Source organism: Dendrobium catenatum, unplaced genomic scaffold, assembly GCF_001605985.2.
Source record: "Dendrobium catenatum unplaced genomic scaffold, ASM160598v2 fragScaff_scaffold_370, whole genome shotgun sequence".
In the NCBI taxonomy this organism is placed as follows: domain Eukaryota; kingdom Viridiplantae; phylum Streptophyta; class Magnoliopsida; order Asparagales; family Orchidaceae; genus Dendrobium; species Dendrobium catenatum.
This window is the reverse complement of record NW_021318832.1, coordinates 3766964-3792927: the sequence shown is the minus strand read 5'-3', so window position 1 is coordinate 3792927 and position 25964 is coordinate 3766964. Positions and strand designations below refer to the sequence as shown.

The window sequence follows — 25964 nt, the reverse complement described above, 5'->3', positions numbered from 1 at the left end:
TCAAAATTCAATCTCTTATAGCTCACTATGCTAGCTTATCAGAAAATAGGCTCTTATCATTATGCTCCAGTATCTAAAGTAAAAGAATATCTTTTTTTTTTCTATTTTTATTTATTTATTTCTTTCTTATTTTTTTCAGGATGACTTTCTTATGCAAGCTTCTGTTTTTGATAATTTTGATTTCTATGAATTTTATCTCTCTTAAATATGATAAAATTACATTATTTCTTAATTTCATAATACTTCTTAAATGCTGGAGGATGACTTTCTTAATATTTCTTAAATCAAAATTTTAAAATAAAATTAATTTATTTTACCAAAAAAACTGATTTAAAAAAAGCTGTCCAAAACGAAGCCTAATCCATCTGTTTTGCACAATCGCCTCAGATGCCGCTATTCTTCTGGATCGGCAAGGCAATTGTTGTATCCGACGTCGTCCTGTTGGTTCGGTCCATACCAGTTCTAATTCGAGCCTATATGAACCGGCTCTAGACCTCTCGTGGAGTGTTTATCGTAATATTACCATCATATAAAAATGGTTTGCTCGATAAGCTAGAAGCTCGCTGTAGCGCTTTACGAGCTTTCGTTTAGTTCAATTTGGAACGTGCCGCTACGGATTTGGCGCAATTGCTCCATAAAGGTAAGCGTTTTTCTTCGAAATTCGCCTATTTGCGTTCCTTTTATAAGATCTAGGGTTTCCTTGGAATCTCTGGTTCTTTTCGATTGACCTAAGTCCCTCCAGGAAAAAAAAACAGTTATTATTATCAAGTTTTTTTCTAGGGTTTTGTTATGCTGTGATTTATTATATGATCGTTATTTTTTTGTTCTGGGCACATCATTTGTTGGAGATTTATCTTTGTTTTTTTTTTTTTCCCGTTTTCCTAGCCTCGGGTTAATCAACCATCCCGTTGGCTACTTTTTGACTTTCTTTTGTTGTTTTTAACAGGGGTAAGACGAACTTTATGATATATTTTCTACTTTGATCGGCTTTTGAATGTTTTTCCATTTTCCTTGTTCTGGCCAGGGACGAATATTGGAAACTGTAGCTTTTACGGTATCGTGGTTTGTTGGTTTCACCATTCTTCATGAAGGGTGCCTAGATCCTGAGGTGGGTATATTGAATACTAATACTGACAATACTACAATCCATGTATTTCTTGTTTTCGTGCTAAACATCGTTTGTTCAAGCATGCCTGTAAAACTACGTCATTTGTGATCAATCATAAGATTTTAGTGGCACACTATGTTATTTTCTTTACAATTGCTGCTTCATCAGGTAGATATAGTGTGAAGGTTAGGAAATTGTTGTTCTCCATGTTAAAAGTTGTGGTGATAATGCAATTTAGATTGAGAAGATTTATTTTTCTTATACTCCATAACATAATTGATCGCATTTAGTATTTTTGGTACTATGTTTGGGGATTTACATAAAATTACATAAAATTATTCACTATTTTCATATTAGACACTCATCATCATCATTAGCTTTATCTCAATTATTGAAATTTGATTTTATGAATCTTTGTTCTCTATTCATCCTATTAATTGTTAATAAAGTGATCATCATCTTCCTTATATTTTGATTAATTTAATAGGTTTTGGTGAAAATATTGCAATTACCTATAGGCATAGTAACCTTCAGCCTATATCAGTCAAGCTTAGGGTTGGCAATGATGATGCTGTTGAATGCTATATTAGGTGAACCTATGTTGTAGATCATTTTCTACATATGTTTTGACATGTTACTTTATGTCTACCTCTTTTCTTTCCCAATATTTTTACATTAATTTATCTACCCTTTTATTGGCGCATCTTCTACTGAACATTCTATTTGCTCTAGCTACTTAAATTTGTTTTATATTACTATTAACTTCGATGTGTGGTACATATCTAATACTCAAATGATATGTACATGTATACTATCACATTATCTTAAATACTATAGCTCTATCTCTATGTTACATTATCATTTTGTGGGCAGACCTTTTTTCCTTATCACCTAAACCATATGAAGGTAAACCTATTTTCCTTCTTAATTACAACATTACAATCGCTAATATAAAGCCCTAGCGTGGTATTAGGTTGTTGTGAAGTGATGATCAACAATGGAGAAACTAAAGTAAAAGAAATTCCCTATAAGAACAAATTGAGGCGAAGTGGGGATGGGTGTTGGAAAATAAAAAATTGCATTTACTAAAGGTTAAAAAACATTGAAACTAAATAAGATTGTCATAAGAGCATGTTAGTGTGTTTGTTATGGAAGAATGATTCATTAATAGAATTGGCATTGGTGCATATCTTCAAATAATAATTCATGAGCTATTAATGAAATTATTCACTTACCACATAAGCTTAACCTTTTTTTTCCCTATCTTTTTGTCTTTATGTATGATTAAAAAAGTTTGTTGAAAATTTGGATATCCATAATAGAACACGATCCATGCAGCATTTGATAAGCTTAAATTAGCTTGTGTGGGTTGGGAACTGAAGACATGCAGAAAAATTGTTATTGCCGTTATGGATGCATATTTAAGAAGTGGAATGGGAATGGTGAAAATAAATGATTCTTATAAGGCAAAATGGTGAATCGGAAGGGTGACAATCTGTTAAATTATTTGTCTCTTTGACAACTCCCCATGTTTTCTAGCAGTGCATAGCTCTAGATTGTCTTGGTATCATCACATATCTCATAGTTTTGCCCTATATTTTCCTTTGCTTTTATTCCATGATTATTTGTTTTAGTAACTTGCCTTTGCTAACCCAATAATGAATAACCTGCATCAATGTGGTAATTTTGGATCAGGCAGTGAGTTTGGTCATTACGACTTCAAACTTTTGAATTAACTAGTATGGTATGCTTATTAAATTTGCAATGTTAATAAATTTGGGGAAATTAGTGCCTACTAAGAAAATTTTCGTCCACTTTAGATGAATTAGACCAAATTGTTCGATCCAACTGGCTTTTTGATTTAACAATCATATTTAACAATCATATTCCATATCTGGACCTCTTGTGTAATATCTGCTTCACTCCCAAAGTGGTTCTCTTTAGTCTTTAGGCAGTGATACATTCTGTTGCATTTTAACTAACATTTATGGTAGTATGATGCCATGGTATTACTATGTTAGGTTGGGAAGTGCATTGACACCCTTTAGTTGTTCATAAGGTGATTGTTTGATGCATTAGCATAATTGCTTGGACTACATTCCATGGGCTACATGCAAAGCGCTATTTATCATTAATATGGAGATAGGAAGAGAGAAAAGAGAATAGAAAAATCTTATTGATTATCTTTCTTGCTTTCTCTCTACCTTTCTATTCTCTCTATAAAATTCCATGTCAATTAGCATTTGTGTGAGGATCATGTTATGTTTTTTTCATATCACTTAACTAGTAGAGATAATTTTTAGGTCTCAAAGGACTTCTATTGCAGTGCAGACATTGCTCTATGGCATTTCTCTTTGAGAGTGAATGGAGGGAAGGTGAAGTTAGAGAAGTCAAAAGTAGTTAAGGAAAATGGAGGAAGGAAGTGAAAGAACTTTCTTATCAGAATTTGCCCTACTCATCAACACTTAAAAAAAAAAAATTGCCAATATATCATTGCATTTTTACTCCTATGCCTATTTTATTTCATGTTTTCTCGCTCTTTAACTTGCTTTTGCCACATTTCTAGGTTAATTTAACTTGACTCTTTAATTATCTAGCATAAGTGCATTCCAATCATATGGTGAATTTTGTTCCTTTTTTGTTTTTCTACAATATAAACTTTTGAAGAAAGTTTCTACATGAAGGATAGAATTATTTTGGAAAATACATGTAATTAAACTTATTAATATTCTTAAGCATAGGCTATGCACACATGTAAACTTGCATGTGCTTAATCAATAGAATATGGCTTACATTGGGCTTAATTTAGCTCGACTAATTTTTGGGCTATGACGTATTCTATCTAAACCTATAAATTGACACAACCATAACTAGATGAATTACATTTTGAATCACACTCGAGTCCGCCCCCGTGGTTCCGCCTTCCTCCTTCGGCTTTTGCGGTTCTACTTCCACACTCGAGTCGCTCGGCGAGATTACTCGCCGAGCATCATCTCGATCAAACTCGAGCTCGATAATCTAGCGTGCTCAATATTCTTCTCGAGCTCGAGCTCGAAACTCAATAAGCTCGACTTGCGAGCTCATTAACGAGTTGGGCTCAAGCCAGGTCGATTCATTTGCACCCCTAGCGGGGAGTCTTCGAGTGGCTAGAAGTGTTGCGGGGAGGGGGAGGGCTATTAACATTGTGCGAATGGGTCAACTGTAAGTGAGGAGATCTCTGAATGTGTATGATTGCGTTGTGGATTATGATCCTCATGCCGTATTTAAATTTTAATTGATTACTTTGAATCTTCTTTCACACTTTAACTTTAGATAAAGATTTACCTTCTTTCTCTTATTTGGCGATTTTGTGATTCATGGTGAGGAGCTAAGTTAATCTATCAATGATTTATGTAGTATTTATGAATTATTTTTAATTTTATGAGTTTTTGTTATTTTGTTTTAAGGCTCATACCTCATTTCGCTCAAGGCAAGATGCCTTAGTTATTGATTTCACCTTTTTAAACCTTGATGTTGGACTTACTTGCAACAGGCCTATTCCCCAATCATAGCAATTTTATAGTGATAACCATTCATTCATTCTCCTAAATAATATATGCATATTTAAACGGTATGGATAGACATGGGTTGCATTCATTCATTTATGGTTTAGAGACTAAGATTGGTGGTTAAATCGGAGAAAACCATAGTGCTTAAAGCTAAATTTTACAAAACAATATTTACATAGGCTGTGCTATATGGTTTGATTTGTTGGTTGATAAAAAGTCATTGATAGCAAATTTAAGTGCAACATACATAAGATAGCTAAGAACCTAAAGTGGTTGTATGGTAAAACAAGTATGGATAAAGAAATAATTATATTAGAGATACAAAGGAAGGTAGAAGATGCCCTAATTAGATTGGCACATGAGACTTTGTGCAGTCTTATACTGAATAGTTGAAAAATATATTTGTGTAAAAAAATATCAGGTTGTTGTCTTTCGTTTATTGGCTTATGTTTTTGGGTGCAAAAATGGGCTTGATTACTAGTGCATTGGACTCAACTTTAGTTCTCATTTGGTTCACACTTCCTAACAAGTGGCACCAAAGCTGAATGCTTAACTAGGATCAAGTGATTCATGCAGTTGATGGCTCTCATTGTTTTTTAGTGCCTTCAGTCGTGGTTGTGCAAGGTTTAATTGCGGATGACTCTCAAAATTCCTCTGTATGGTTGAGTGGCCTTTAGCATGTGTTAGTCCAATCTTCTTAGACCTTTGTTTTATTCCTGACAGTAAATTCCTTCCTATTATCCACCAATAGCACACACCAACAAGTCTGGTGAGATAATGACACACGTTGAATGAGCCACATGTGGAGGATGATGTTGATTTGTTGAGCCTAATGCTTGAAATACCGTAGCAACTGGAAGTGACACAACAACTCCGCTATAATTTGTTTGTGTTGTGGATCTACTAATGCACATAATCAAAAGTACCAACAATACTATTCATGTCAACTTCCTTGAGTTTGATGGTAAAGTCGATCTTGGATCTTTTTGTAGTTTCTATTGCTTCTATAGAAATTTTTTTGAATGGAAAGAACTAATTGAAGATTGAAGAGTTGAATTTGGTGTGGAAAAATTCAAAGGCCATATTTTTGAAAAGTCGTGTGATCGGGATTGTATGGAAAAAAGAGTTGTCATTTGCTTAGTCTTATTGGCTTCAAAGATCTAAGAGGAAAGTTGGCTTTGTGGAAAATTGCATATTTTTTTTATAACTTGTATGATAAAAAATGTTTAGTTTTGAAAATAGGCTTCTAAAGAAATGTTGAAAGGCTTAAGCTTTAATATGCAAATAATGCAAAGCTATATAATAATTGTTGGTCTAGAAAGGTTGGTGTTCCTATAAATGTAAGGTGTTTGGTTAAATTCTTCATTGACAAATATTGTGATGAAAATTGGTTTGTTGTTTTATCTATAGATGCATGTCATATTTTATTAGATATGCCACATTAGTTGACAGAAGACTAGAGGGGGCTCAACGAGGAGTTGTCGACGTCCCGATGATCGAAGCTAAGCACAACTCTAAGAACTATTTCTTGGAATGATCCACCATCTGAATATAGTTCATGATACAGAAATATAAATAAATACAGAGCTAAACTCAAGTCTTGTTAACCATCTCCCTTTTACAAGACAACAATCCCTTATTTATGATAACTTGTAGGCTACTTAAAAGGCAATTGTCCTCATGAAAACATAAAATCCAACTATTTAATTCTATGTAGCTAATATAAAGACTGAAGTTTACTGCCAATAGAATAGAGCAACAACATTGATGTCAGTCTACCGGGGTAGGAGGAACTTCAGGCTCGTAGTAAGATGATAAGTTGGCAATAATAAGGAGGTGGTTTGGTTTGCTGAACCGATTTGGATAGGTCCACCCGATGTCAATTTGCTTACCAATCTTTAACATCTCAAGATTAACACAAATAGATGGAACATTTGTGATAGTGAAATCATTTGGATCCATTGGTGTTTCCTTCACCATTCTAGAGAAGAAGATAAAAGATTCAAGGTTCAATCCATTCTGATTGTAGTATGCAATTATCGTATTTCAGGACATGATGCTTTGCTCGCTCATCTCTTCAAGATGGGATTGAGTAATGTTCATCCACTATGAGGGAATAGTTCCGGCTGGGCATCCATCTTACTCTTTTCATGATCATACATAGGCTTATCAACACTAAGCACTCCAAAGAACATGTTGTTATCATACACATCATACACATACTCATCATAGACAGAAAAAGACGACAATTTCTACAACGGATCTTTAAACCCATTGAAGCTGGACTCAATCGAAGGTGGGGAAAACGACTTACGGGGTGGTCTCCAAACATATCTTAGTAGGAAGAAGGGATCCAATCGAAATTAGGTAGATCAATCTTGATTCATTCATCATCCCACAATCCTTGCCTAGAGTGGCTATGATTTTGAGGCAGAATTTGGGTCTGATATGATTTTTGGTTGCTGAATTCTAGCCAAGAACAGGGAATGTTGTTGTTCTTGGTGGTTGGAATGGCGTGGACAGCAACAAGAATTTGCTTAGGTGCTGTAAAGGAAGACTCTAGCTTGGGAAATCGTTCGGGATGAAGTTATAGACGGGTCGGTTTGAACGCTCAGGGGCATGGTCCGCCAATGACGCATGCAGGGGCAGACGCAGGCAGCTGGATCGCACGCAGAGCCAAAGTGGGTCGTATGCGAATCCGAAATGGGCCGGAGGTGACGTGTGCGGGCGGCGGGCGCATGTCATGTTGCTCACTTGGTGTTGTGCATGTGGGCGGGCCGAATCGGGGCTCCACAATCGTGTCATGCGTGGAACGGAGAGCGCCTGGCCACAGGTTTGGGGCTCCAGAATTGCGGAATTGGGCTGTCCGGATTGAATAAATGAGCAGCTAGATACGCGTGGGAGCGAGTAGGCTAGTAATTCAAACTTGTTCGTTTCTCGAATCACCATTCCCATGGCTCTAATACCAAAAGACACTAGACTAGAGGGGGCTCGACGAGGAGTCGTTTGACCACGTCTCAGTGATCAAAGCTGAACACTACTCCAAGAACTATTTCTTGGAGTGATCCACCACCTGAATATAATTCAGGATACATAATAGAAACAAATACCTAGCTAAATTCAAGTCTTATTAACCATCTTCCTTTTACTAGACAATAACCTATGGGCTACTTCTCTCGTCTAAAAAAGATAAAATATGAAGAGCGTGTGTTGGTAACTAAGCATCAACAAATCAAAATTTAGTATTGATATCTAGTACCTTCACCTGATGATATGATCGACATGTTATCATCATGTTTTAAAAAGTTGATCTTAAAGTAGTTATCATCCAATTGGAATTTGACCTAGGAATTAATTGAAAGTTGTTTTTCAAGATTATAAGGGGTCTTTAGGAATGATTTGTTTTTCCCTTCAATTTGTCTAATGCTCCAAACATCTATGTGTTTAATGAAACCAAATTTAAGACCTTACATTAGAAAATTATAGTTTTGTACTTTGGTGAGATATTTACATTTATTAAACCTTATGGTGAACACCTTGGACACCTGTAGAAAATTTTTGAAGCTTTGAAAGGAGAAATATTTTTAACCTTAATGAGTGCCCTTTTATTAACAAAAGTGTAGTATTTTTTGGATATATGTTCTCTTCTCAAGGGGTATAGTTCAATTAATCGAAGGCATTAATAGAGTTGCAAACAACAACGGCCATCATATTGGAAAGAAGCTTTCGTGGACTTGCTATTTTAAAACATAATTTTATCAGTAGATTTATTACTTTGATTGCTCTTATTATTAATTTTTTGAAACTTACAAGTTTTGTGTGAAATAAGGAATCAAATGATATCTTTAATTTGATTAAATAAAGCCAAAGTTTCTGGACTTTATTGAGTTTGAGGATCTTCTTGAAATTGCTTAAGGTTGGTATTGGTACCGTCTTTACTCCATACAGGCATCCAATGACCTATTTTAAGTGAGAAATTAAATGATACAAAATGAAGATATTCTTGTATATAAGATTTGAAGTTCTATATGATTTTTCAAGCTTCATGATTTTTTCATAATTATTTGATTCATAAAAAAATTATTTTGCATCCTGATCAGGAGGCTAATTAATTTTAAATGCTTAAAAGATGTTGAATACCAGGAAAGAAAAATGATTTTTTTAATCTTTAAAAATATACTTTTGTCATTTGACATACGTACGATTCAGTATTTTAAACCAATTAGTCAGCACCCTTGGTAAAAAATTGTCTTCTTAGCCCCTTCTTTTGAAGTTGTTGGTTTTGACATCCTGTTGGATCAACATAAGAATGATTTATATTTTGGGCCCATTTATGAAAAATTTGAAAAGGAAAATTATATGATTTTTTTATTGTTAATGAATTTTTTTAAAATGGAACTCAACTTTGCATTCCAGCTTGTTGTTTGTGCCTTTTGAGTTATTTCCAAGTTTTGTGGGGTAAATTAAGAGGACATTTATACTTTGGTTTGTGGAGATTATTTTTGGCCAAAAATTTTAAAAAAATGTTATCGAACATTTTATAGAAAGACGTAAGCCAAATCATCCATGGGATAAGGATAGAAAACAAAATATTTGTTTTGATTAATCCTTTGCAATTCTAAATCATCTATGAGAGTAAATAAGCATGGACTTTGTGCTTGATTTGCCACACAATAAAAAAGGCAATGATTTTATTGTCATTGTTGTTAATTATTTTTCTAAAATGGCATATTCTGGTCCTTGTAGGAATGTTGTGGATGCTTCCAATTTTGTGAACCTTATCTTTTGTGAGGATCATTAAGCCCCACGGGATGCTAAAGCCCATCACCTTGGATCGAGAAGTGTGGTTCGTGAGCTACTTTTTGGGAACTATTTGGAGAAATCTAAGCACTCAACTTCATTTCTGAAGGGCTTACCATCCTCAAATTGATGGGCAAACCAAGAAAGTCAATCAATTTTTTGGTGACATTCTTCATTGCTTAAGGACCAAGACAATGAAACATTATCATATAGTTCGGTCCAACTTTGCCTATAACTGATTTAAATGTCGCTCAACTCAAGAGTCTTCTTGATGGATAGGAGAATGACGATGCATTAAAATCCCACCCAATGGCCGCTTGCAGCAACAGCTAGTGGATGAGCAGAAGCATCAAATCCGAGTATTAATTGCACCCACCTCTAATCCACTTCAAATGGATGCTTAGGCAATATAAGCGCTTGTATTAGGAATGTTTTGGCGCTGCTTTATTCCATTTGTTCTCAGCTGATTATTTTCTTAAGGGATTTCTCTTTTATGGGTGAGTGGCTCCCCTTAATTTTTGTGAGCGATACCTCAATCACATTATGTAACTATGTTCTATTCCTAACTGTAAAATATCTCTCGTTTTCTTTGTTCCTCACTTCAAGTTCTTGGCTAAATCATCAATTTTGAAGCTGCAGCAATTTATAAATATCAGAATGGATAAAAGCTTTGAATATGTTGTGCTGCATATGCCTCATGTTGCACTTGAGTCATGAAATTGTAGGCGTTTCTTCTAACCTTTCTGAATGTGCATGTTATATTATTCACTTGATGGTGCCCGTAATGACCAACATTCATGTAATCCAAGAAGACCAAGACCTACCATTGAGGTATATTTATATCCGTGCACTCGACAGTGTTAACATATTAAGACATGTAGGTTGGCTTGTTTTACGGACTATGTTACTTTATAATAGGCTTATGGGATTGGAAAGATATTTGAACATCTAATCTAGAGGGAATTCATTTGGCACATTTAGAGTGAAAATTTGTGTGAAGAAAATGTTGTAATAACCCCTTAGGGATTTATTCTATCATGTAATGAGCGCAGCTTTGTTTGCATTTTTAGGATAAACGCTTGATATAGTGTTTTTTGAATCTATAGCCTCTCCTAGGGTTGTAGGTGGGGTTTTCTTTATGAATGAGACTTGCTCGTTGTTAGAAATTGGGTTTGTTATATGCTTTTGTTAGGATCTGCATATACTCAGATATATGCCCAAAAGCATGTGCTTTAGATTAATAATGCTCCATGCCTGCATATAGCTAACACTGCGTGTGTGGGATAACATTATTGGTGTATGTGTTGCTAATTGATGATATATTTTAGTGCACTATAGCAATTTGTGGCAGGTATCATGATATAGCAGATGCCACACCCTTTTTCTTCTCAAATGAGCATTTTCTTAGTAATTTAAACTGAGCACAAAATATATACAAGGCTTTGAAAACTAGGCCAGAAAATGAATCAGAAGGGAGAGGTTAGCGGTTCGATGGTTCGATCCGGACGATGTAATAAATACTTATTATATTTAAATATTATAATAATGACAACTATTTGTAAATATATAATAAAAATTGAATATAATCATAATATGAAGCATAAAAAGACATAACAAATAAATTTGGTAAATTTAAAATTAAATACATTATTATTATGCAGTTTTTTTTCCAGTAGAAATTACACTAAGAATAAAAGAACATAGTATCTTCTTAAATCTTCAGATACCACATGCTAATAAAAAGGCCTCTCAAAATAACAGTGCATGCAAGAATCAAAGAACACGTTGTAAATGTGAGGAGGATGGAATAGAGCGAGGGCCAAGGAGAAGAAGAGATGAACTCACAACAGTGGGTCGGAGAGCAGTCGAGCACGCTCTTCTTTGATTCATTCTTCCTTCTGGTTTTGTAAAACAGATGGCGAGTCGGGCGAATAGGAAGAAGCGTAGAAAGGTTTTTTATTTTGTTTCGTATAAGTATAAGCTTTACTTTAGTTAATTTTAGGCCATCCGATTTGGTCTGAACGGCTCAAATCATTTTTCAAATGAACTGACCGGTTATTCAAAACTAGGACCGGTTTAGTGGCTCAAAGGTTCGAACCACCGGTTCGAACGGTTTGATAGTTGTTTTGTGCAAAACCAGTTTTATAGTAAACTGTAACTGGCTAGCCAGCGGGTTCGCGGTTCAACAGATTGAATTGATCGGTCCGGTCCAGTTTTTAAAGCCATGTTATATATATATATATATTTATTGATTGCTATGTTGGGTGAAGAGATTGCTTGATAGAAAATAAAATTCCAGAAGTTCATATAATTCTTCCATTTTATAAACTCGAATGAAATGCTAGGCGCTGCTAAATTCGAATGAAATGCTAGGCGCTGCTCATTTTAAATTACTATGAAATTAACTTGCTTGAATGTTGTTGATCATGTATAGTGTGCGTTGCACTGATAATTTATGTCCGCCGAGGAATATGCTGACATTATAATCCTTGTAAAGTTTGGATTTGAACAAATGAAGTTTGCTAAGAACCTTCTATTCTAGCAATTTTTGTTACTTTAGGGCTCATTTAAACTTTACTGAAATAGAAACAGCCATTTGGCAGCAAATTCTTGGACTGGTGAGTTTCGCCATTCCTACGTTAAAAAAGTTGATCAGTTTGGTCTACCTTTTTAACTCGTTAAGAAAACTTGGAAAATTTTGCCGTACATGGGAAATTTCTTCTAACCCGGATAAAAATAAACTAAATTGCTCATACAAACTGGCTTGGTGAGTTAAATCTCATCTTCAGTGAGCTTCATCACATATTTTATAACTATTCAGTTCAAAAGTTGTTCTTTGCAAGCATTTGATGCATCGTGTTGGTCTGTAACTGACATGTGGCAAGATGATGCCATGCTAGCTATGTAGAGAGTTGACATTGGTGCCCTTTATTTGCTCATAGAGACGTTGGCTTGATCCATCGGCACCATCACTAGTAGATATTTGACGGTCCTCATGCAAATTGCCATTTGGCATGGAGAGAGAGAGAGAGAGAGCATAGATCTTCTTGTTTTTTCTATCTTATATATTTTTTCTCACACTTTTTATTTCCCTGCTAAATAGCATTTATGTGAGGACCTCGCCCTTGTTTCTTGGTCTTGTGGTGGACACATCATTTTGTGTTGTTTTTCTCCTTGATAGTGGAGTGGTAGGGAGATGGAATTAGAGAAGCCCGAATTAGGTTAGGGAAGGAAAATAAAGAGATTTACCATTCGAGAGGTAGATCAGCTCTTCACAAGTTGATCTACTATTCAAGAGGGTGATCAGTTTTTCACAAACCTTAGACGCTGCAAGGAACAACTCCAAAGAAAAACTACAGCAAACACATAAATCAAATAATGAAAAATAAAACAACTCAATTAATCATAATATAAACCTTCCTACTTCCCTCCCAAATTTGAATTCAAATCAATTTTCTTTACCTAAATAAATCTTTCCTTATTCCCTTCCAAATCTGAATTCAAATCAATCCTCTTTTCTTAAATAAACCTTTATTAATTTCCTTTCAAATCTGGATTCACATCAGCCCTTTTTCTCTAAAATAAATATTTCCTAATTTCCTAACAAATCTGAATTCAAATAAGTCCCATTTTCCTATAAAATTTCCTAATTCCCTCTCAATCTTAGTTTTCTATGATAATTAATTAAATTGGAATTAATACCCTTTGCTCTTTCGTTCCAAATCCATGGCCATCATGAAAGCTTTTAAAATCATCTACTTCTCTACCAACATGTCCATTTAAATCTCCTCCAATAAAAACTCTTTCTTCAAGAGGTATATTTTGTATTAATTCTTCTAAGTCATTCCAAAAATTTAATTTAGAACTCATATCCAAACCTACTTGAGTAGCATAAGCACTTATAATATTAACAATCTTTAAAATTTAAAATATTGCCTAATTTTAAATGATGGCAAGCACTTCTGATTATAACAAATAAAAGCTTAAGGGAAGCACAGCATAATCTTGCGCTAAGTATTTAAGTACTTTAGCACTTAATTTTTATAATATAAATTTAAAATATTTAAGTATTCTAACCAAATTCTTAACCAAATTCTCCACAGCATACTTAAGGGAAGCACTTAATTTTTATAATAATAACTATTTAACTAAAATGCTTAAGGGTAAAACAAATAAAAGCCTAGCACTTCTTGCGCTTAATCTTGAAAATATGGCTTTACAACAAGTTGCTGCGTGTGTATTTACAGTCACACTACAAGTTGATTGCGTAAATGGAAATTTAAACAAATAACCCCAAAACAGGAAACTATTCATAGTCGAATAAAACTAAATAATTAAAAGAACAATCTAACAGTATGCACCTTGGTTCTTGAATTCACTAAGAGCCAAACAATTAACATCAAGATTTCTGTCACCGTTCTCAAGAACTCTATGCAATGCTGAAATTTGGATGAAGCCAGAACTTCGGTCAACATTGCATTGTCTTCTGTTGGAATCTTTACAATCTCCCATTAATAGTTGCCTTCTTCATGAAATGATAATTTATATTTATATGCTTAGTTCTTTTATGATGCTTTAGACTTTGAGATAAATAATCTGTTTTGATCATCACAAGGCATACGCATATGAGTGAGTCTTGTTGACTGAAATAATAATTCAGGAATCAACACTTTTAATCATTCTTCTTTTATGGTCTCAAACACTACAAGATATTTAAAATGGTTGTAAATTAGTCATCCAACTTATAATGTCTCCAAAAACCTTAAACTCATACTTGTAAGGGATCTTTGATTATCAAAACATCTTGTAACATCTATATTTTCATACCCGGAAGCACTTCTGTCTTTAGAAATAGGTTTTTTTACACCTCAATTTCAAGGTAATTGATTGCATTTAAGTACTTTAGCACCCATTTTTGTAACTTACCAATGGTACTTCCTAGGATCAAACATTAAAGAAGTAGGGTGTTAAGTTTTATAATATGATCAAATATTTATAAAAGTGATCAAATTAGAGCATCGATGGTTGTTTTATTCGAATAAGAAGACCTTTTGTGATTATTAATACTCAGAGTCTTTAAAATAGCCTAAAACAAGTATATGAGTTAGTTTTTTGTTTAGAGTGTATTTAGTCTTCAAACATGTATTAATTATTTGGCATATTTTAGTAGCGATTTTTTAGATGTTTAAAAGTTAGAAATCCATCACTTTGCACTTAAAGCGGATGGTGTGAGGAATGATGATGAACCCGATCCATATCCCATGGTTCCATCCTTCAGTGTTGTCATAGTCACTAGTCTACTTATTCAGAGGAGGTTCTTGACCCAACTTGACCGAACAATTCTTGTTGATAGCCATGGGTTGCTTTGCATAGGGTACTTTGTAGCCCTTGGGTGAGTGTTTGTCTAAGGGATGAATTCAAGTTAATCGTAGTTAAGTGAGAGGGCTTTGTGCCCTATCAATTAAATTTTATGATTCATTACTTAAGGGCATTAGTGAAACATATGAGCTTTAGTTGTCATTGTAATATAATGGAGTTGTTGGGACCATGGGGTTAGAGGGTTTTCAGTTATAATCATTTATCACATGGAGCTGTTCAGCCAAAACACAGGTTCTTTGTGGAACTGCTGGGCCAAGCTATCGATTAAATGACTAGTCATAACAATTTACTATGTGCAGCTGTTGGGCCAAGCCACGGGTTATGTGGAATTGTTTGGCCAAACTACGAGTTAGAGGATATATACCATGTTCTTGCTAGCAAGAAATAATTTGAGAATCAACCTTAATGATATTCTTGATTGGTCATTTGCTCGTTGTGAGCTGAAGTTGTCGAATGATTAATTTCTTTTTAAATACTAGAATTTAAAAGATTTGAAATTTTAAAATTGACCTTTCGATTGCGGTTTACATTCAATACAATCATCATGGGGGATTTTAAATAGTTTGTATTTTGTCATTTGAATCGTGTCATCTCTGTCTATTTGCTAGAAAATGATTGAGTTTGATTTGAATGCATGTTGTGTTTTGATGATAGAGTCCCCTATAGTTGATATTCATTTTGAACACAACTATCCTGGGGGATTTAAGGTGATTTTTTATCTTCATTTGAAACTTATCAGCTTTGTTTGCCCCGTCAATAGAGGATCAGGTTCACTTTGAGTGTAAATGACATTTGGATAATAGGGTCTCCTTCGGTTGACATTTATTTTCAACATGGGCATCATCGATACAACAACAACAACAACATAAAGTTGTTGTCCCGCTACGTCGGGTCGGCTACATGAATCCTTTTTATCTATTGTGTCATGTTAAAAGTCAAATTCTTGTTTAAATCTAATAAAGAAAGATCATTTTTTATATTTTTTAACCAAGTCTTTTTAGGTCTACCTCTACTTTTCTTAACATAAGTCAAATCTAATACATATACTTTCTTAACCGGGCCATTGGAAGGCCACAGTTTTATGTGACCAAACCATCTAAGGCGACTCTCTCTAATCTTATCTTCTAGTGGAGCTACTCCAACCTTTTCACGTATATGCTCATTTCGTATCCTATCTCTAAGGGTCAAGCTACTCATCCACCTAATCATCCTCATCTCTGCAACAATTAACTTAGTATTATGTTTCTCTTTTAATGGCCAACATTTCGCACTATAAAGCATTATAGGTCTCACCACCATCTTATAGAATTTCCCCTAAGTTTGAGCGGGACTTTTCTATCACACAACAAGCCCGATGCATTCCTCCACTTTAACCATCCAACTTGAATTCTGCTGATAATATCCCCATCTATTTCACTGTTGCTCTGAACAATAGATCCAATATATCTAAAATGTGTACTTTTATTAATGACTTGATCGTTCAAAGTCACAATTCCCTTCCTAAGTCTATTACTACTAAAATTACACTCCATATATTCAATTTTAGATATACTCAAGCGAAAACCTTTAGACTCTAAGGTTGAATATGGGCCTCATCGATGATTTAAATAATTTATATTTATGTTACTTGAACCTTGTCGACTCTGTTTGTCTGCTAGCAGAGAATTGAGTTCATTATCAACTTTGTAAATTACTACGCTAGGGTTGAATTTGAGAGTTTGCATTTTAAGATGAATTTTATTTAAAAGCTTTCATGACCTTGTATGAATTGAAAATTAAATATTTTTATCAATTTGGCAATCGTACGTTCGCTTGTTAATTTAAGTCATGTCGACGACAGTCATTTTAAGGTAGAGAATTGGACTTGAATATTTAAACCGCGAAGTATTTTTGGACATTAGAATTAGGAGTTACATGCAACGATCGAAGCACATGCAAGTGATTAGTTTAAAAGCATGATTTTAAATTTGTGCGCTTTTAAATCCGGGCAGCATGCTCAAACCTTAGGATTAGGAGTTACATGCGACGATTGGAGCACATGCGGGTAATTAGTTTTAAAAATTAAATTTTGAATTAGCATATTATTAATCCCAAGCAGAATTCTCAAACTTTGATGTTTGTAAATTTAGCACATTTGTTGAAGGACCTATAGGGTGCATATGCATGCTTTAAGTATATTGCCACAATTTTTGATGCACTCACATGATGCATGAGCATGTACACATACTTCGATGCAGTTGTATAGCGTGTTTGCACATTTTTCAATGCAATGCACTTTGTTGGGTTGTTGCAAGCTACCTGATGCCATGACATGCTTTTTTAGGCGTACAAGTGGGAGATTTGAGAAGAGTGGTGGAGATTGACAACCTTGAGTGAGGTTTGTCGGATGGAGTGGGGTTGTTGATGGATTAGTTATAGGGGAAGAATGGATAGTTGGGCTTTGAGGTGGAGCTGGGATGGTCATTTTGCTGTGGTCGGAGATAATGTGGAGCGGAGCTGGGCTGTGGAGTGGTTATAGGGAAGAGTAGTTGCAGGTAGTGCGCAGCTGGGTTAGAGAGGAAGGCTAGGAGATAGGGGTGGGCTTGGCTTATGGGGTTCAGTTGTAGCAGGTAAGTGCGATTTGGGGGAGGTAATGGTTGGTTGATGGTGTGTGGGAAATGAAGTGGGTTTTAGGTTGACGGTGTTCAAACAAATGAGGGTGCTTCTGCAGGTCAAGTAGGTAGTTGGGAATGAGGGTAGCAAATCGTGAGATGTAGGAGGTGTAAATGACAACTGTTGGATGAGGAAGAAGGTGGCACGGTAGTTCCACATTGGAGATTGGGTTGGTATGTTGGTATTGGGGTGTTGGATGGGGTGAGATGAAGCAACTGGGCATGATGAGGGAGGAGGCTCGGGTAGCTGGAGAGGAGAGGAGTAGATTAGGAGAACATCTAGGTGGAGGGGAGAGGAGTAGATTAGGAGAACATCTAGGTGGAGGCTTGCGTATTAGATATTAGGTACTCTTCTCTCTTTTTTTATTTGATTTGGGCAGTTGGCAGAGTGATAGGATATGGGAGTCAGAGCTGCATTTGCAGGGGATTCGATAGGGATTTGCTACAAATAAGATACAAGATAACCTTTTTTGTTTATATTATATTATATTATATTTATTTGAACTGGGCAGTTGGCAGAGTGATAGGATATGGGAGTCAGAGCTGCATTTGCATAGGATTCGATAGGGATTTGCTACAAATAAGATACAAGATAACCTTTTTGTTTATATTATATTATATTATTTGTATTATATACATATATATTGGTATAAGATTTAATATTTTTTTATTAAAATAATATAAGGAAAGTGCAAAATGACCCAGACATTATAGTTTTTTACTTGTATCTCCTCATTTTGTGTGTCATCGATGCCTCGTGTGCAGGTAATTTCAATGTTCTAGACACAATAGTGAGGTATGTTTCATGAACTGGCGCTGTTTGGACAACATCGCACAATGTCATGTCCGTAGACCATTGTCTTTGACCTCCTTAGCTTGAATTGATTGCAAGGGGTATCCTTTTTCGATGTTTTGAGCGCAAAGGCGCGGTCCATTTTATCATATGTTTTTTGTGCAGTGTTGGGCAGCATTGCGCTTGCCTGCCAACCATCATTTTCTATTAAGTTGAGCACGAATGACTTTCTTGGCAAGTTCGATGTCTTGAGTGTATTAGAGCGATTCATTTCATGATTGGATGACATCTGAGTGGTTTCGTGCACAATTGAGGTGCTCCAATTTTCATTCTGAACGATATCTAGTCCGCTAACGGTCGCCCTCCTCGCTTGCCTTATCAAAATGTATGTGGAGGTCAACACTAGTTGTATACCGAATGTAATAACTTCATGAAAGAATTTAACACTAAAGTAATGCTTTTAATAAGATTGTTGTGAAAATAAAAATGGACAGAACTAGAAGGATGGTTCAGGGTTCAATGATTCGACTGAGGTTGAACCAGATGACATAATAAATATGAAACTTATTAAATAAAATTTAATTGACAGAATAATCATGTAATAATATGATTTTTTGATTACAAATAAATTTAATTCACACATTAATAATATCTTATGTAATTTTAAATTTAAACATATTCAATTTTTAAATTTAATTCAAATAAGAAATGAATTATATAATTTATTTAACATTACAAGTATTATTTAATATTTTATTCTTAATATATTAAATTAAATTATGTAATTATTTAAATAATTCAGAACGGTTTTGGTTGGTTCAGCCTAATTGGTTTTCAGGATGAACCGAACCGGTCTTAAGAGATAGGTTAATGATTGAGCTGGCCAGTATGGTCTGGTTTGTAAAACCCTAGCTTTTAATGATAATAAAGCATTTTTTTCTTTACTTTTTTTATTATATCATGCATCTGGTAAACAAAATAATTTGACTGGATCCAGCGTGATTTTGTTTCACTCCATGGGCTATGGGAAATACATTCTATTATTTTAATTATACAGAAGATTTGAAGGAGAAAATGAAATTTTGCATATTTAGAGCTAAAATCATCAAGTAGTTTGTTTGTTCAAATATAAACTGGTTTCGGAGTTACAATAAAATTATTACTTTTCTAAGTTTGAGGAATCAAGCTCATTCTTTCATCCTATATGCTGATTATATGGCTTATCCCTTTGATTGCCTAATCATCCCGTAATTTCTGTCCAATTGAGATTCATTCCATAGAAAGCAGGGATAAGGCGTTGACCTTCATTTGTGATCCCTTGAACTTTGTCACCTCAGCATTGGCTGATGAACATGACTTTTAGTTATTGGCATTCTATCGCTAGGGATTTTGAAAAAAATCTCCAGCAAAGTCGTTTTGTTACTTCCTTTTTCATATTGAATGAATTGTTCTTGTCCGTTGAGCCATATGAACTTGTGTTTATGCATTGTGATGGGCCTTAAAATATTCTTATTCAACTTCTTAAATGCACTAGAAGTTGATGAATGTTAATGCTTAGTTTCTTTAACACCTGCCATGAACTTCCGTGCATACAACGCTCATTCCACATTTATCTACATGGCCAATATAATTTAAAAACATGTATTGTTAATACTTTGATAATTGATTGAATTAGTGCTAGTGATGTAGGACACAGTTATTTGAATGGCATAACATGCCTTGGACGTGTCATTGCTTGCAGTATTAGAATTGATTAAGTAATAAATATGTAAATCAAGTGTTATTTTATTTAGAAGGTTATTTCATAAAATATTTATTTTTTTTATGAAATTCTCATCTTGATGTTTTTAGTTTCTGTTTGATTATATTCTTATTATTCGTATTTTCTTAGATGTAAAATCCTCTTTTACTTGCAATAGAATTTCAAAGAATGATGATACAAATGCAAAATTACCAACGTCTCTCCTTGCTTCTTTAAGGGTGGCCTACCAATATCTCTATCTCATTTTCTCTTAGTCTGTCTTTCATTTGGCATATTTGCTATAGGAATACAAGGACTTTCCTGTGGGTTTATCTATTTTTTTTTTTATTTGATGAAATGCAAAAGTGCATTAAAATAAAAGAAAGGACAACCTAATACAAACTAGGTAAAAGAAGCTAATGGTTCCTTTCTCAACATGAAAAAGGGACCTTATTGAAAACAAATTTGTTAAATTAAACTTATTATAATTGATATGAAACCCACTATTTCCTATTTTGAAACTGTTGAGATGCAAGGGATACCAAAGTTTTAAACAACCCGAGGGTTGGTTAGTATCCCAGAGTTCCCATCAAGTTAGCGAATAAGACTTAGTAATGATCCCATAATTAATTAGAAAAAGTTTAAAATGACAAACCAAAAGAAAAGTGGGTTTATCTGTTAGAAAAAGAGAAATCCGCCAGAAATATTCATTTTTGATTGATTTCATTCCGTCGGTAAAATCCGCATTAGAAAAAAAATAGTATCAAATTTTTGTCGCCGGAGATGTTACTGACGGATTTCTAGCAGATTTTTATTGTTTTACATTGGTGGATCTTGAACTGAATTCTCACTGGTGATTCCGACGGTAATTCCAGTGGATAATAACTCCATAAATTTTGTCCTGTCTATTTTCGACATCAAATCCGCTAGAAACTTGTAGCTCAGACAAAAAATAAAAACACTTATGTTAATTCTTCTACAATAACCCACAAAGAATGTATCTTTGACATAAATGAACTCAACTAGTAAAATGGATAAACAAAAATACCACAAGAACATTATTCTAAATGCATTAAATGATAGTTAAACACTGTACTATACAAATGATAGTCAAAATGTATCAGTTCTTAAATATTATATAAAACCAACAAAATTTTTGCAAGAAACCATACTCTAATCCTCTTCCATTCCCTCACTCCCCTCGGTTTGTGCATGGTGCTTTTCACGAAACTGCCACATGAATTTGCGCAGCTCATAATTTGTTTGGTTTTGCTGCATATACATATCAGCTTGCAATTTTCATGCTTGCTCAAGTTCTGTTGTCAGGCCAGCCACTTTTGGCTAACGTTTCTTGGCTGCTACTTGAGAAGCCTGCTGCGCCAGATGTCTATCCCTCAAATCTATAAACTTGCAAACCAAATCCATAAACTTTGACCTTCTGCAGTCCACCAATTGCTTGTGACCATATAATGTAGTCCGAATAATCTGTCGATCCCGTAGAGGATCCCTATGGCAACTTTAGGCTATGTACCCATTCACAAGCTAATCACCTCAGTTCTAAAATGAGGGTGAATGGGGCTTTTGATTTTAATAAGTCTTCCATTTTCACCATCCTTTAATTCTAGATATCTTCTTATGTAGTATTTTTTAGGTCCATCATATATTTTACATTATCTTTTGATTTTCCCTTTATATCCATCATAGTGTTGAAGACATTATCAAAAAAGTTCATTTCAATATGCATGACATCTAAGTTATGTCTGATCAAGTTTGTTTTCAAATATGAAAACAATCTAAAAATACTTTCTTTGATCCAATTGTGGCTCAATCCATATCACGGTACTCTGTGCTCAGCTAATTTTTGTCAATCATTGTGGGTATCATTTTCACTCTCTCAGAAACTTGATCACTAGTTAATCTAGGTGGAGGTTGTGCCTTCTCAATTTAATTTTTTGTGAAAGCATTTTTTTTCATCTAAATAGATGGTTAGCAGGTTAGAATATATGGTGATAGTCAAATCAAGTATTCTTGCCTCCATGTTCTAATGTGAATGATTTATTAAATTCCATGCGATACGAGAAAACTAGCTTTCCTGCAGTGCTCCAATTTGATAGCATACCAGATGCAGGAAATCATCAATTGTCTAAAGTAATGTTTCTCTCATTACAAAATTCTGTTTGATGAAAATATCATATGTTGTCACGCCTTTCTATAAGAATTTAAGGTCATCGATTAGGGTTGCTTTAACACATCAATTTTTGCTTTTGAATCATGTGGGCCATATATGAGAAGTGTAAGAAACATGTATGATGTAGTCAATACACATCTATGATGGAAGATTTTAGGGGGTGTCTTCACTGGCTTGCATGAATATGGTGAGGCTGTTTGGCTGAAAGGAGAAACCATCTACACATAACCCCAATCTTATATTTCTTGGTTCTGCGATAAAAGTACGATGTGTTCGGTCTAATTTCTTCCTGGCCTTAGCTTCTGAAGGATGAGTTAAAACACCTACCTGAGAAATATGTTTGCGGAGCTCCTTGATGCATATAGACAATGCAGTCTAGGAATAATGTGTAAAGTAAATTAATCGACTAACTAAAACATCCTTATGTTTTATATGTTTAAAAGATTTTGGTTTAAATCATGGCTCACTGCAATGACGACATGCTATCTCAAAAAAATCATCATTGTAATACAACATGCACACGTTAACACAACAATCTATTTTTGTAGCAGTCAAACATAATTGGAACCTAAACTTTTTTGATCTTGTATAAATCTGATGGAGTTATACTATCTACAGGGCCGGTCTCTTTAAGCAGCACAACAATTTGATTAAAACATTATCGAGGGATATTATATTCAATCTTTATACTCAATATTCTAAGTGTTATTTTATAAATAAATTCATTTGTTAATATTTTTCATCCAGACAACAATCGATTATATAATAAATTCCTTTGACTTTGAATATCCATATAAAATATGATATAGAAAATCCTACACACGAACAATCCTAAAAAAAAATAGTAGTAAGATGATACACCTTGAAAGTAAAAATAGCAAATAAAAGAGAAGAATAACTTAGGAACACAAAGATAGAGTTGATTTTCTTATTTCTCTTTCAATAATAAAGCAAAATACAATTGATCTACTATTCGAGAGGTAGATCAGCTCTCCCACAAACCCTAGATGCTGCTAGCAGCTCACAATAAAACCTAGGAAAATAAATATGACCACTAAAGTAAAACACTATGGAAAAAAAAGCACTAGGAAAATAAACTTAGTAATATCCTCTCTAAATCATAGACAAACTCTCCGTTAAATAGTCCTAGAACACCATAACACAATTAGAACCTTCCTAATTAACATAAACATAATTTAGTAAATATTTCTAAATAAATAGAATTTTTCTAATCAACATAAATATAATTTAGGAAATATTCCTAAACAATTAAATATAATTTAAGAAAGTTTTTTAAACAATTAAATATGATTTATGAAACCTTCATAAAGAATTAAAAATATTTTAGGAAATATTCCTAAACAATTAAACACTTCCTAAGTAGCATAAACACAATTAGGAAGCTTTTCGAAACAACTCCCCCTTGATTAGAAGCCTTCCTAAATAATTTCCCTTAATAAGGAATTTTTCTAACAACTCTCTCTCAGTTTGTGTACATGAAAGAACATAATCGCTTGAGCAAGATGCACTAGCTTTGAATTATTCATTTATGAAATAATATTTTATAAAATTTATTCATGTTAGCAGTACAACACTGAAGGATTAGGAATTGGAGTCCTATAGTAGATGGTGGGCATGATATGGCTTCTAGTTCATATTAACCACTCTCGTCCACATCTCTTGTATTTTCTCTCTATTCACACATCACATCGAATTGTGCCAAACTTAAAAAATATATATTTTATAGGAATTTTTGGCATTCTTCATCAATAATGTTTTCCTAAAACTCACATCCATTGTTCTTCTTTTCAACTAATTAGCAGTAAGTATTTTAAATTTCTCATGGAAAAAAATTTCTTCTCATAGAAAAAATTTCCTTTTCATGAAAAAAAAAATCATACATGTAATTTCTCCTATATATGTGATAATGTGAACCAATCTACAATATAAGCTAAATTCATTTTGGATTTCTTGCTAGTTCTACTTTAACAACTTTTGCTTATTGTAATCAATAAGAGTTTGAAGAAGATGCAAAGAAATGTCCTTACAACAAGTGAATGGAGGTGACCGACGATGCTTGGGACCGAGGATGGGGCAACAGTCCGAAGGGTCGAGAATGGCGAACGGTGACGCTCGAGATGAGGGCGGGGGCGATGACTATGTAAAATCGAAGGAGGAAGGAGGAAGGACTTGTGGGTGCTTAAAATATACTCGGAATAGCTATTTTGCGTGAAAATGGTGGAGGAAGGGATGTGGGGTGGAAATAGGGCCCATTTCTGCCGGAAATTCCCCATTTTGGCTACTACCAACTTTTCGTCAGTGATTCTGACAAAACACAATCCGACGAAAATAACAATTTGTCCTATAGTGATTTATGCTCTTATTCTCGTTTTTGGAGGACTTCTAATACAAGCCTCCCATCTCTTATCAATCAAGCAACTCAAAGGTAATTAATCCTCATCATCACGAAGCTCCTTGCACAAAGAAGAGTTTTCCTGCTTCCATGCCCACATTTTGCACAATAGGATATGATTTTTTATTATAAAGTTGAGTGGGGAAGCTTATGACATTTTACGTCAGTATAAAAAAAGATACAATAAAGTTTGTTTTCTAGGTAGTTTTTTCCAGAGACATTGCTTTGTTTAGCATGTGGCACTTTTAGTCGGAGTACTTCATGTGATGAACACGAGGATGTTAGAAGTATTTTTGTGTTCTCAATGTAGGTTCTCTTCTAGTTCAATTTGAGCACTGTTAATCTATTTGGTAACACCTTTGTAACGCTGACATTTTCCTGGCAGCAATTAGGTAATGCCGTAATGGTTGTAACCTCTCTACTTTGTTCATGGAACTTCAGTTTGCAGCGCTGATATGGTCATATTTTTGCAGATTATTCATTTTGATCGAGCATAAAGAAGGGAGACAAAAAACATTTTTGAAGGAATTTGGATGTGAAACTCGGCTTATGGCTGAAAAGGTGATGATTCGAGCATCAAAATGGGATGTGGCCACAGAAGCTCACGTAGAGACTGAAATCAAACATGACTATGCTCTGCCAGCAAAAATTGATTCTTTTTCAGAGTTTGTTGAACTGAATCATGAAGGTCATGATTCTGACCAAATTTTGACGTGCCATGATGTAGAACCTTGCATTCCAATAAATGTTGTAGGAACACATTACGGGGAGACTGAAATCAAGCATGACAATGCCCTGACAGCAACAGTTGATGATTCTTGTATAGATCTCCCAGAACTGAATCAAGAGAGTCATGATTGTAGCCAAATTTTGAGGCGCTCTGAAGCAGAAGCTTGTCTTTCTATGAATATGGATGGCTGTGAAACAGATAGATTAGACTATCAGTCTGGACAGGTGGAAAACAACAATGTTACGCATTTAGATGAATTCTGTGAAAATGCCCCAAAGTCCAAGCAGCTTGATCTGGACGGTGATTGCAAAGATGGTTTCAAGAAGCGAGATTTGGAACTTGTATCTAATGACCAAACCATGGAGTATTCTGAGCATCAAGATAAACTTCTGAAAGGGACTAATGCCATGTCACCTGTTCCCGAGGAAAGAAGGCAGGGGAATCACAACATTTACCCAACTGATGGCTGGGGCTCGTCAGGCAGGTACTTATCGAAGGTAGATGATAAGAATAGTAATGCATACTTCGACCTTCTGCACACTGGCCTTATGGGGCATTTGGCACGAATCAGCATTGTATGCCACTGAATTCTTCTGACTTTGTTTTCGTTTGG

General features: G+C 34.5%; 1 protein-coding gene across 2 annotated transcripts; it reads left to right on the top strand.

Annotated features, from left to right (window-relative positions):
* Positions 1 to 476: 476 nt before the first annotated feature.
* On the top strand, positions 477 to 25964 carry LOC110093929. Of its 2 annotated transcripts, XM_020818990.2 has the most exons (4): positions 481 to 640; positions 1025 to 1108; positions 9403 to 9953; positions 25095 to 25964. In XM_020818990.2, the coding sequence occupies exon 4, from the start codon at positions 25171 to 25173 to the stop codon at positions 25936 to 25938; it is 768 nt and encodes a 255-aa protein (XP_020674649.1). In that variant the 5' UTR covers positions 481 to 640; positions 1025 to 1108; positions 9403 to 9953; positions 25095 to 25170; the 3' UTR covers positions 25939 to 25964. The 2 variants fall into 2 exon arrangements, with proteins under 2 accessions (XP_020674650.1, XP_020674649.1); XM_020818991.2 differs by lacking the exon at positions 9403 to 9953 and having other exon boundaries at positions 477 to 640.

Excerpts from the sequence above, each read along its gene's own strand:
- LOC110093929 (XM_020818991.2), top strand. The coding sequence starts at position 25,171 with ATGGCTGAAAAGGTGATGATTCGAGCATCAAAATGGGATGTGGCCACA.